The sequence below is a fragment of the Coloeus monedula genome (assembly GCF_965178545.1).
Source record: "Coloeus monedula genome assembly, chromosome: 3".
In the NCBI taxonomy this organism is placed as follows: Eukaryota; Metazoa; Chordata; class Aves; order Passeriformes; family Corvidae; genus Coloeus; species Coloeus monedula.
This window is the reverse complement of record NC_138783.1, coordinates 94,746,714-94,758,838: the sequence shown is the minus strand read 5'-3', so window position 1 is coordinate 94,758,838 and position 12,125 is coordinate 94,746,714. Positions and strand designations below refer to the sequence as shown.

The 12,125-nt window shown below is 48.4% G+C and overlaps 1 protein-coding gene across 1 annotated transcript in view; it reads left to right on the top strand.

The window, feature by feature from the left end:
* Positions 1–744: 744 nt before the first annotated feature.
* The window catches only part of ARHGEF7 (Rho guanine nucleotide exchange factor 7), a 118,277-nt gene continuing 106,896 nt past the window's right edge, over positions 745–12,125 (top strand). Inside the window, exon 1 of the mRNA XM_082277313.1 lies at positions 745–976. Coding sequence (XP_082133439.1) covers positions 812–976 — 165 coding nt within the window. The 5' untranslated portion in view covers positions 745–811. The remainder of the gene's footprint in view (positions 977–12,125) is intronic.

Here is a 12,125-nt window from a genome sequence, read left to right as displayed (position 1 = left end):
TAAAAGGCACAGGAAGGCTCTGTTTCAGGTTAGCCTTCACAGTCCTTCCGAGTATTTACGTTGGCTTGCCAGGCGGTGCCGCAGACCATCGGCGTGGAAGCTGGCGGGAGGCGCTCCGGGGATGGAGCATCCCGGCAGGCGCACGGCGGGGATGGCGCGCAGCGGGGCGAGCCCGCGACCCGGCCTCTGGGCCGAGGCTCCCGACGGGCTTTCCTTGCGCAAGGGAACGACGGGCAAAGGCAGAGATCGCGTTAATGCGGCCGGTCGGGCCGGAACCCGCTGCTGGTGCTCCGAGAGCTAGATGGTCCGAAACCAGCCCGCCCGAGCCTGGAGCCCAAGGCTTGTGGGGGGTCGTTCCCTGCGCGACGGCGCCGTCCGAGGAGGAAATGAGGGGCCGGGGGATCCCGCAACTTTTCCTCGCTGCCGGCGGTGCCCGCGGCTGCCGCTCCCGCCCCGCTGCGCGCCCGCGGAGGCTCCGGGCGCCCGCCGGGGGGCGCCCGCCGGCCGGCCCTCGGTGCGCGCAGCGGGCGCGGAGCGGTGCGCGGGTCTCCGCGGGCGCGCGGCCCCCGCCCGCCGCCGCTGCCAGTGATGTCATGGGGCGGCGGCGGCGGCGGCGGCGGCGGCGGCGGGGGGGCGGGGAGGAGGCGGCACTGCAGCTGCATGTGTCTGTAGCGGCGGGGCCGGGGCGTCGTCATCTGCATTCACATGGGGGCGGCGCCGCCGGCCTCCGCCTGAAGCCCCCGCCGGGGGAGACACAAAACCCACGCGAGGCGCGGGGCGCCGCGACCCCCGCCCCGCCGCCGCCATCGCCATGAATTCGGCGGAGCAGACCGTTACGTGGCTGATCGCCCTGGGCGTGCTGGAGTCGCCCAAAAAGACCATCTCCGACCCAGAGGGCTTCCTTCAGTCCTCCCTGAAGGACGGCGTGGTGCTCTGCCGCCTGCTCGACCGCCTGCTCCCGGGCACCATAGACAAAGTAAGTGCGCGGCGCCCCCCGCCCCGCCGCCCTTTGTGCGGCCGGGCCCGCCGCCCCCAGCCCCGCCCGCGCCGCGCCCCGTGCCGGAGGGGGGACCCCCGGCCCCGGGGAGGGCGGAGCGGGGATCGGTCCCCGTCGGGGGGCCGGGGAAGAGCGAGGAGCGGCAGCCGGGCTGGAAGGGCTTCCCCCCTGAGGGGCCACTGTTCCGCAAGTGTTTTGCAAACGCTCCGCTCCCCAAAGCGGAGTCCTGGCTGTGCACGGGAGATGCATTAATTTTGGGGGGTGGACTATGGACCCTTTCTTGCGTGCCACGAGCCGGCTGCAAACTTATCTACGCAACTGCTGGAATAGCCGGTGCCTCACCTCGCTTGGGAGGTGATTCAGCTCATCCCTTCCAGCCTCTGAGGGACATTTTAGCGTTTGATGCTTAGTTTTCTTGAAGGCTGTTTTAGCTTTATTTGGGTCCTTTACTGTTCGGTAGCCTGTGGAAAAAATCTCATCCCTTTTTTTTTGGGCTGAAAAAGCGTTACAGCTCTAGTCTGTGTTGTGTTTGAAGAAAATGTACTCTGTCAGGTAACTTTTATGTGTTCTGTGTGCGTACGTAATTCCCGTCGTAGCTCAGCTAGAGGGAGAGGGGTTTGGTTGTGCCTCAAAACTTGGGACAATACCGTTTTCCCACCGGACGTTCAGTATCGTAGTGCACATAGAGATCCACATACTGACAAAAAACTTTCCTTGCGAGCCAGCCCAAGGTGGTGAAGAGAAGATTGATGAAGGTCATCTGCTATGCTGATGGGATAACTCCTTGCTTGAAAATAACAGCGTATTTTTCACTTTTTGCAGTTGGCAGAGCACTCCGCTCATTGGAGCATGCTGACAGTGGGCTTTTGTTACCTTTTGTGGCTCTGTTTCAAGTTGTCCGCAGACCTGCAAAGTTGAAACCGGTGCCTTGAGCTCAGCAGGACACTGGGCTGGGCTGTCCCCCTTCGGTTCTTCAGTTTGCCACCCACTGGGGTTGTTACTGTTATGTGTTGTACTGTAGCATGGAGGTCGTGGCTCTGGACTGGAGTCCCATTCTGCAGGTGTAGCATATCATTCCTGCCTCCCAAATTCGCAGGTACGGTAGGAGGTGGCACTGGGGTACAGAAACCCCACGGGAGCCCACAGTGCTATGGGTGGGCATGGAAGTGATGAGAGCAGGCACATTGTGTGGGTGGCTGTGTGAGCATGGGTAACTCAGGGACCACCATGGTGGCCAGTGGGGCTAGTGGGGACAGCTGAAACCACTGCCGCTGCTGCTGCCAGCTTTCCCTGCCACCATTTCCCCCAAAGTTGGCTGGTCGAGCAACAGAGCTGAAGAGGGTGTCCCTGCTCCCAAGATGCTGTGGCTTTGTGGAGGTGGTACATGAGGTGCAAACTGTTGTCCAGTGCTCTGGGATGTGAACTGGGGCTCCAGAGCAGGTAAATGTCTTCTGCCATCTGGGGTGACACATGTGATGTGGGGCTGGGGGCAGGTGGGGATCCTCCACCTGACTATCCACTGGCTCTGACAGGCTCTGCCCATGCCTGCTTGTCCCCAGGCTCTTTTGCCTGGTGGCACCAAGCCCGAGGAGGGTTTTGGCAGCCTGTCCCACAGTGCTACTCCAGGCATACTCCCTGAGCACCTCTTGGACTTTGGGTACTGAGCTTTAGGGCAGAAAAGGTCTTTCCCCTTTGTGTAGATGTCAAGCCTAGTAAAATGGGGTCCTGCACTCAATCTGGGAAAGAGGCTCTACTGAACAACAAAATAAACAAAAAAGCATAACAGAAACAAGTGTTAAAGGAGTTTCCCAACTACATGTGCTTTTCTGTTACAGTATAATTGTGGACAGCTTGGTTAATGAATGAAAGGCTCTCTTTTCATCTCAGAGGAGCAAACACCTCTCATGTTTGGGCAGGGGTCCCTTCGCAGCGCCCATATGCAGAGGAGGGCTTGCAGAGGTGCCCAGCTCCCCACAGCCCACCCCGACCCCAGCCCGGCGTGCAAAGAGCTGTAGTGGGACTTATTGTGGACCTCGTGGTGCAGCAGCTCGGGGTTTGCAGCGGGTGGTGTGCAGGCTGGGATGGCAGCCAGGGCGGGAGGAACGCTGGCGCCTCACAGCCTCCCACCTCCCCGAGCTCACCCTGCGCTGAGCAGGCTGCTGGGACAGGCGGCTGCTCTGGACATCCCTGCTGACCCGCTGTGAATTCTCTGGCTTTGACTTAGTTTTGAGTCTGGGGAGAAGTAGCCCTTTTAAATATTTTTAAGGGGATATTTGGTTTTGTGAGGGTAACTGTACTTATTTCGATGGGCCATTCACAATGCACTTTCTAATTCATAGATGTGTCTAAGAGACTCACAAACTCATTTTTCCGTCTAACTTTGTAAATATTCTTTTTCTGTAGACTCAGAATTTATATCCCATACCTCTTTCATGTTCTCATCTATGTTACATCTGAGCTGTTTCTGTGTTACTTTATTCTTTTTCTTTGTTTGTTAGTAAAAAGATTTAAAATGTAGATCCCTTCCTGTGCCATGGTATTTCTTCCAAGTATTTTTTGCTACTTCTGTTTGTTATGTTACTTTTTTTATACTGAGTGCATTTAAAATATGAGCCTTTCTATTCCTTATTTGCCCTGAAAGTCTCCAACTGGACATTTTTGAAGTCTAAAAGAGATGAGGTTTGTCCCACGGATGTAGACTGATTCAGTTCTTAAAATCATTTGAGATCATAACTTTCTATAAATATCTGACATTAGCAGACACTTTGAGGACTCACAGAGCTCATTTTTTTTCTGTAAATACAAAATAGTAACTAAAACTAAAGAGAACATTTAAAAAATACAAATTATAAATATGAAGGCATGTTTATCAGTTTGGGGTGCTTTTAGGGATGTTTTCTAGAAAATGCTATAAATGTATTTCTTTCTTTCAAAAACAGATTAGAAAGAGGATTCAATACGTGCAGGAATGTAGTAATACATTTTTTGGCATTTTGTGCTTTTTAAAGCCTCTGGGTACCCTGAGAGTAATTAGCAGAATAAAATAAAATGAAGATTGTGTGACCATAAAAGGAATCAAGCACTTGAAGGTCAAAGAACAGAATTTTCGTAAGTCGATAAAACAAATTAGTGGGTTTCAAAGCTGTAGTATAGTCTTCCTTTAGGTTGCTGTGTATTTGTATACCAGTATTGCACAGAACAACCTACAGAGCTTCTTGCCAGGAAGTTTTGGCTGAACTTGTTTACATTACGATCATCTTCTATCTTGAACAACAGGAAAGGACAGATATTAAATTCACCGGATTTCCAGAAGTCGGAATGAAAATACCTTGGAAAGTAATATTGTTACAGACTGTTTCTTATTTTTGGGCTCCCATTTAATATAATAATCATTCCTTTGCATTTTGAAAGAGACCATGACAGGGTAAAACAAAATAGTTGGGTTAGGCAGTGTGATGGTACTGATGAATAACCTTGTCCTGAACACAGGAAATGAACAAAAATGAGGGCAATTATTAAAAAAAAACGACACAAAATCAACAAAACCAACAACAGCTTCCCCCACCCTGTCCAAACCCAGCCACGTCTTAGTTTTTTAAAGCACGGAGATCTGCGCTGAAACACCCTGGTTAGCTGATTTGCTCCAAAAGATAGGGAATTACTGAATTTAAGTAGTTTGAATAAAAACCCATAACTTCAAGTTACAGGATTTCCATCTTGTGTGGTAAAACTGAATTACTTTGATGACAGGGAAAGGATCCCCGTGGAAGCATTGCAGTGCAGTTGTCTGCCACTTAGATGTTTTTCCTCGCAGAGATCATTTTCCAAACAGATTCCTCCATCGCAGACCAGTTTGACCCACTTTCAATGCTGTAAACAGAGATCAGAATTGGAGCGGGAATTTTTCTTGTCATATGAGGCTTCGCGCTCCATTAAGTTTCGTTTGTACTTTTATTTTTGGTCAGCTGTGCGACAGAAAGCGTCGTTTTGAGGACAGCTTTGTTCTGTTTGGGGAAAATAGGGAAGATGCATCGGGGAATGTGATGCAGCAGCCATTTGACACCCTGTGGTGCCCCCCCTCCCGTCAGGGGCTCCTGGAAGGCATGAGGGCAGCTGGTTCGGTGCTTTGAAGCCAGGGGATGTGGAGAGTGCTGGGTGTGCGGCCGGGTCTCGCACACCCTGGCCCCCCTCCGTCGAATGGACCATCCCCAGCCGTTGCACTGAGCATAGGATTGAACAACCCAGGAGCTGCTCTGCTGCGTGTGGGAGGCTGATCAAAACACTGCTGCTTCTTCTTGCTGCTCCTGCATCGCTGAGGTGGGAGACGGACAGCATGGGGCTGGCCCCGGGAAAACAGATGCAGCTCTCTCTCTTGCTGGATTAGACTTGGTACATGGCTGAAAGAAAACGTCACTCCTTTTCCCTGTGGAGGATTGTGTACTGGCATTGACATTAATTTGGTTATTAATTGGGGTAGTACCAGGACTGATGGCAGCAAAGATTAGGATCTTTGTACAAATACCTCATAGATCTGTATGATTCTCTTTTTAATGATTGAGGTCTTTGGCTGAATGAGGGGTTCTGAATTGTAATTTAGAAATAAATTAACTCTTTGCGATTCACAAGGCAAATGAATTGTTGTGTATGAGCACAAGCACTGAGAGTCAGAGTATCCAAAAGCAGGGTTTGGGCTGCCACATGTGGCAGCCATGTCACCAGCCATGAGCGTGTGTGCCTATGGCTCAGGTAAAGGGGGGTTTATGCTCACTTATCTCAGATTTCGCGTGTAAATATTGGGGCTAAATACACTTCTCTCCTGTTGTGACAAGGTGTCACCTGAACATGGTATTTCATGTGTTGTAAAGGAAGAAGAAGGGAAAGGTGTTTCGGAGCCAGAGTTAATAACAAGTGATGATTTTCATAGCCCAGTATCTTTGCAGAGGGTGCAACACTGGCTGTGAGCTGAATGTGGAGCCCAGACAGAGCTTGAGAACATCCTATCAGCAGTGCAGACATTACTCCTAAGGTAGAAATTTCCAGGTGCTAGTTGGCACCGAGCAACTTACATTTTGGAAGTTCTTCTGGCAGGATGTTCTCACCCTGAAGCCTTGGTGAGGCTGTTGGGGTCTGCCTGGCTGACCCCAAAGGCTGTCCTGCCTTCGCTCACTGAAATCTGTTGGGAAAGTATTGTGGTTGCTTCTATTGCAGCAGCAGCAGCAGGTCATCATAGGACTAGACCTGGGAGGCAGGAAGCAAAATCTGCGTTTTAATGTGCATATGCTCTCTTCCCTCAGCAATAGTCCTCCCAAGAAGATTATTGTGCTTCTGGCAGGAATAATCTGTGCTGGACAGCTGTGCCTGCGGTGGCTGCACGCTTGAGGAATGCTGGTGTGCGTATGAATGCTGTTGCCCCAGGGTGGAAGCACTGCAAGGATGAGCCGAGAGCCTGGGGAAAAGTTATCCCAAAGTCATTAGAGTGCCTTTTTCCTGGATTCATGCTGTTCTCATCAGTGTTACTGTGAGCTTCATAGGATTGTTTGGTTCTGTTACAGACTTGTCATTTACTATGTGACCCCTACTGCCTTGTGAGAGCAGGGATGCACGAATGCTTTGAAGGAAAACAGCCTTGCTTTTTCTGTCTATGTACTGGCTCTGTATTTCTGGTGACTGGGATATTATCCAGAGAAATATACTCTGCTGTGCTCATTGAGGAAGCAGAGGACTTGTATCTGTGTGTGCTGCCTTTTTCCTTGAAAACTGGATCCTGCATAAAGGTCTAGACTGAGTTAAATAAGGGCATGCCAGATCCTAAGAAGAGGGGGAAATTAAGGAAACTGTTGGTAGTTAAATCGGTTTTTTTGAGAAAACACAGAAAAATAATGTAGTTCTGCTGGTCTTACTCTCATTAATGTCTTTTCCACAGTTTTTATATACATTCTTGCTATGCCTTTACATAATATGGACAACAGAAAAAGTGATTCTTTAGCCCTCAGGTACCCTACTGCTACTCTCCAAATGCTGTGTCTGTGTGGAGAAAAGGAAGAACTGTGGGGATGCGACCAGCACGCTCCCCTCTGGTTACGCTGCATGCTAGTGGCTGACAGCACCACATTGCTCAGCTGGAAAAGTTTAAGACTGTAATTCCAGCCTTAGAAAACTGGAAGTCTGGCTTTAAATTTGAAGTTTGCAAACTAGCTATGTATGTAAGTGTATTTATAGATACACACACACATGTGTATTTTTATATATTATATATAATATGCATATATATTATTAAAATCTGGCTATGAATCACTGAGGGAAATTCAATATACATCTTCCTTAAATAACAATTTTAATTAGTTGTTACCCAGTGGCTGTAATTTGAAGAGATGGAACCTTAAGAGATTTCAAGCGTGACTTGCAAAAGTACTGTGAGCTGGCAGCATGGAAGCAATGTCTTGCACCTTGGCTGGCTGAGCTTTACTCCCTGATCCTCAACCAGTGTGACAGTCCTGCTCTCTCCTCACTTTGCTGCCTAGAACAATGCCATTTTCTCTCCATATCTCTCAGTATGATGTGGTTACTGCCATTACCTGTCACCAGAGTCATAGAATCATAGAATGGTTTGGGTTGGAAGGGACCTTAAAGATCATCTAGTTCCAACACCCCTGCCATGGGAGGGGACACCTTTCACTAGACCAGGTTGCTCAAAACCCCATCCAGCCTGGCCTTGAACACTTCCAGAGATGAGGCATCCATGACTTATCTGGGCAACCTGTTCCAGTGCCTCATCACTCCCATCGTGGTGAGGAGTTGAGCAGGGGTGACCAGCTTCATCTGCAGGAAGTTTCCGTCGTGCCGCTCCTCATCATGGGTCACTGACACCCTGTGGGCAGAGGCCCCTGTCCCTTCTTGGCCGATGAAACACTGCTTGGGTCTAAGTGCATTTAATACAGGTCTCCATTTTCCTGCTCTGCAGTGAGTGCTGTTGGATGATGTTGGCAGCTTGCCCAGAAGAGAATCCATCCCTTCTGTAGGGCTTTGGTAGTCCTATGGAATATTTTCATGGGGTGGGGGGAGGGGGAAAACAGTAAAAATCATGTACCCCCCACTGGTGCAGCTGTGCTGTTGGAGAAGTGCTTTTGTTGGCTTCGTTAATGTTGCTGGGGGAAGTGGTACGTTAGACTGGCAGAGGAATTCCCTCTCTGGCATATGTTACATCCACACTGAGGAGCGATGCCAGCATATCTAGCAGCAGAGCTCTCCCAGTGTAAACAAACCCTGAGTGATTGGACTCCTGAAGCCTGAGCTTGCGCTGCATCAAAACAGCAATATTCCACAGGAAACACTGCAGGGTTTATGTGAGAAGGGGTGCAAAATCCCTCCCCATCAGCCTTCCTTCACAGGGGAATCTCTTTGGTTCAGCTCCTGCCAAGCCCACACCTGGAGCTGCACTTCGTCAGGCTTTTTTCACGCACTGACTTCAGGGAAATACACATCTTCCTGTGGATGCCTGATGCTGGCACCCCTGGAGCTCTGCAGCCTGAGGCCGATGATGCTGCTTGGGGTTGGGGTCAGTTGCATGCTAGCTGATTTCCTCTTTTTCTTTAAAATTGCAAGAAAATAAGCAAAACCATAGGAATTGGGAGTATTAGTTCTTAGCTTTTAGGAGGGAAAGGAAAGCAGATTGCTGCTGCAGCTGCAACCAGACTCTCTTATGTGTATGTATCACATCCTTCAGGCACACTCCTGTGCGTGTGTTCTGGTAGGACTCCTGCCTAGTTTAGGTCACAGGGTGGGCCTGCATGGATCCTAACAGCAGTTGCAAAGACAGCTGTCAGTCTTGTAAGTTTTATGTGCATGGCATTCTCAGCTTCTTAATGCTGCATCAACCTATGTTTTCTGTATGAAATATAAACATTTGATGGAAACTTGAGAAAACAAAAGTACCGTACATTCTGCCCTGGTGCCCTTAGCTTATGGTGTTTATATCTTAGGGCTGGATTAAACACCTGCCCCCTGGGAGTCAGTTGACAGACTTCCACAAAATCACAGAATCAATTAGGTTGGAAAAGACCTCTGAGATGATTGAGTCTTTGAACACCACCTTGTCAACTGGACCTTGGCGCTAAGTGCCACATCCAGCCTTTTCTTAAACACCTCCAGGGAGGGTGACACCACCACCTCCCTGGGCAGCCTATTCCAATGTTTAATCACTCTGTAAAATTCTCCTAATGTCCAACGTGAACCTTCCCTGATGCAACTTGGCTCTATGTACTTTGATGGGAATTTAATCAGGGTCCAAGGGAAGTGGAAAAAGTACAGTACTTCTACTGCAAAAAATGTACTGTTTTCCTGAATATTGTTTAATCCAGGTACATATCTGAAAAGATGAACTCAAACCAGCTGAATCAGTTTTACAGTGTCATTTTTGGAGGGCAGTTTAATGAAAGAAGTGGCTCTAATTGTTTCATAAGGTCCAGTTTATAAAGGCTGCCACAAGACCCAGCTGGTATTTTAACTAAACTGTACATTTCCTTTGCAAACTTAGCTGAACTTAGGTTTTGAGGGCTATTCCACTAAAGAACTGAAGCAGCAAAAACAGAACATTAGTGTGTTTGAATGTAGGTCACTGTTAATAATGGCTAGTCAGGCAGAGGAGCATTTCTGAACGTGTGCAGGGAAAGAAATCAGAAGAGCTGGAGGAGTCTTCAGCCAACCAAAAGTGCTTCTGGTTTCAGATAGTGTAGCAAGGTGGAGGCTGAGGGAGAACAGAGCAGTGGCTGGTGAGTTGGTGTGGCCAATTGGACAGTAAAGAAAAGGTGGTGGGTCAAGACTGTGTGGCTAAATGTGGGATTGGAGTCGCTGGTTTGGAAGGTGGTGGTGTGTGGTCTGAGGTGGGAGAGATGGAAAGACGGAATACAGGGACTGGTGTGGGGATGTCGGGTGTAAAGCAGAAGAGTGTCGTATGTGGGGTTAGTCATGCTGATGGCTTTGGAGTGAGGCGGTGGGATCTAAGAGCTGCTACTGTGGCTGTCACCAATAGTGGTATCCAAGGGCAAGAGGTTTGGGAACCTTTATGCTCTATTGTTAATAAAAAATGGGCATTTATCACTTTTCAGAGAGTTCTTCCAAAGGACACTCAAAGGACTCTTGTAAGTCCAGGAGATAACTGGAGTTTGGGACACTAAGCAGATACCTGCTTTTACCTTCCGCTGTGTCTTGATTAACTTCATGGCCAGGTATCCTTTTCAGCATATAAGAATTTTAGGGCATGTTGTAAGGAACCTTCCTTCCTCTTTGTATTGTATGCAGAGCCTAGGTGAGTCCTGGAAATGTAAAATTTTGGCACCTTAGTGCATGACCTGTAGGAGCTTCAGTCTTTTACTGTTCTAGCTCTTACTATGTGACTACCTATCTGACTGCCTGCTGTGGTGCTTTCAGAGCATGGGTTCCCTCAAGCCAAAATACAGGTGTCTAGCCCATGCTGACTGTTGTGCAGATTATGTGGGTAACAGGTTTTATAGGGTGGGAAAAGTCAGTGCTAAAGAGCTACAGTACTGCAGAAACTGTACTGTGGTAAGGTCTGGTGCTCTATCAAGACACCTGATTTTAAAACAAAACTGCACATTGTTGAGAATCCTGATCTGTGTTTTTAGTTTAGTTACAGCATCCTGCCATCAGTAGGATGTGCAGTCCTTTGAGTGATTTGGCTCAACTGCAGAGTGCTCCTTACTTAGGGAGTGGAAGATGTGATCCTTTGAAGTGCAGCTGTGTCTCCTGCTGTCCTGGGAGGAGCATGGGCTGCATCTGCAGTCCTCTCAGCCCAGCTGCTCACTGACTGGAGGAAGTGCTGCACCTGCCATTGGTCCCTAGCAGTGGATGCTTCCTCGAGAAGCAGAGGATGTCCTCCTGCTATGTAGCCACCCCTTCTTTTCCATCCCTGCTGGGTGCAATTTGTGAGGGTCAATGGTCTGGGACAGAGCAGGAAATCCGAATGCTGAAAGGGATGGGCCCCCCTGGGCATGGGTGCAGGTGCAGGCAGGAGGCAACAGCTGGGAATGATGGGGAGGGAAGGAACCTGCAGGAGTTGTTGGGCAGTTAATCACCTGCAGCTTCACCACTCAGGCTGCTGTGAGAATGGTCAGGCTTCCTCCTCATGATGTTTTTAATCTCATTTTTATCCCTGAACACAAACCCTGGCAACAAATCCCAGCCTGTAGTGCTTGTGCAGGAGGTGTTTGCTCCATTGAAAGATCAGTTGCCCTTGACCAGTCAAAGGGTTTGGAAGCAAAACACAGCTGCTGTGGGACTGAATATGATCAATAGAACCTTTTTGATAACTTTGCTACATTGTGCAATTATGGTATTTTTACTGAATAGATTGCAGTAGTGCTCTGTGTGTACAAGGTGTTCTGAAACATGGAAAGAAAACTGTTTTGTGCTGCGAGGGGAGTCTGATGTAAAAGGCTCCAGGCAGGATGAATGGGATTTCCCCCTACTTGAGGGCTGCATGTTTCAACTTCAGACTTGAGCAGCCATACTCGTGAACAGGACGTTTTTAAGTGTCTGCTGGACTTGGCTACTAGTTTGCAGCTAATGTTACATTCTCTATTAGTTTCCGCTTTCTAGTAACTGAGATAGTCTTCCTACATAGTAAACCATGTTGTACTTATTGTATGTTGTGCTAGATAAATGATTGATTTAACTTACGTGTAGGAACTGTGTTGTTAGTCTCTTCCTATTCTCCATCTAGTAGATTCCAGTTTCTGTATAAAGACCTTGTACACTTCTCGCTCTGTGACCCAGTTTGTCAACTTGTTCAGCAGATGAATGCAAGTAAACAGCTAATTTACCATACATATAGGCGAAGATGTCTCCTACTTTTTATTAATGTCTTGTGTTTCCTTGAGATTGCAACCAAAGAACTGTTGGTTGTTTTTTTGGGTTTTTTTTTTTGTGTGTGTTTTTTTTTGTCTGGTTGGTTTTTAAAAATAATTATTGTATACATTCCTTGCTTATTTTTCTTCATATAATTTCCCTGTCCAAATGAACTAGTGGTAGCCTTTTTCTTTTTTCTGAGACCACCCCATCATACCTTTTCCTGATGCAGCCTGTCTCTGCATTGCCCTTTTTTATTCACTTC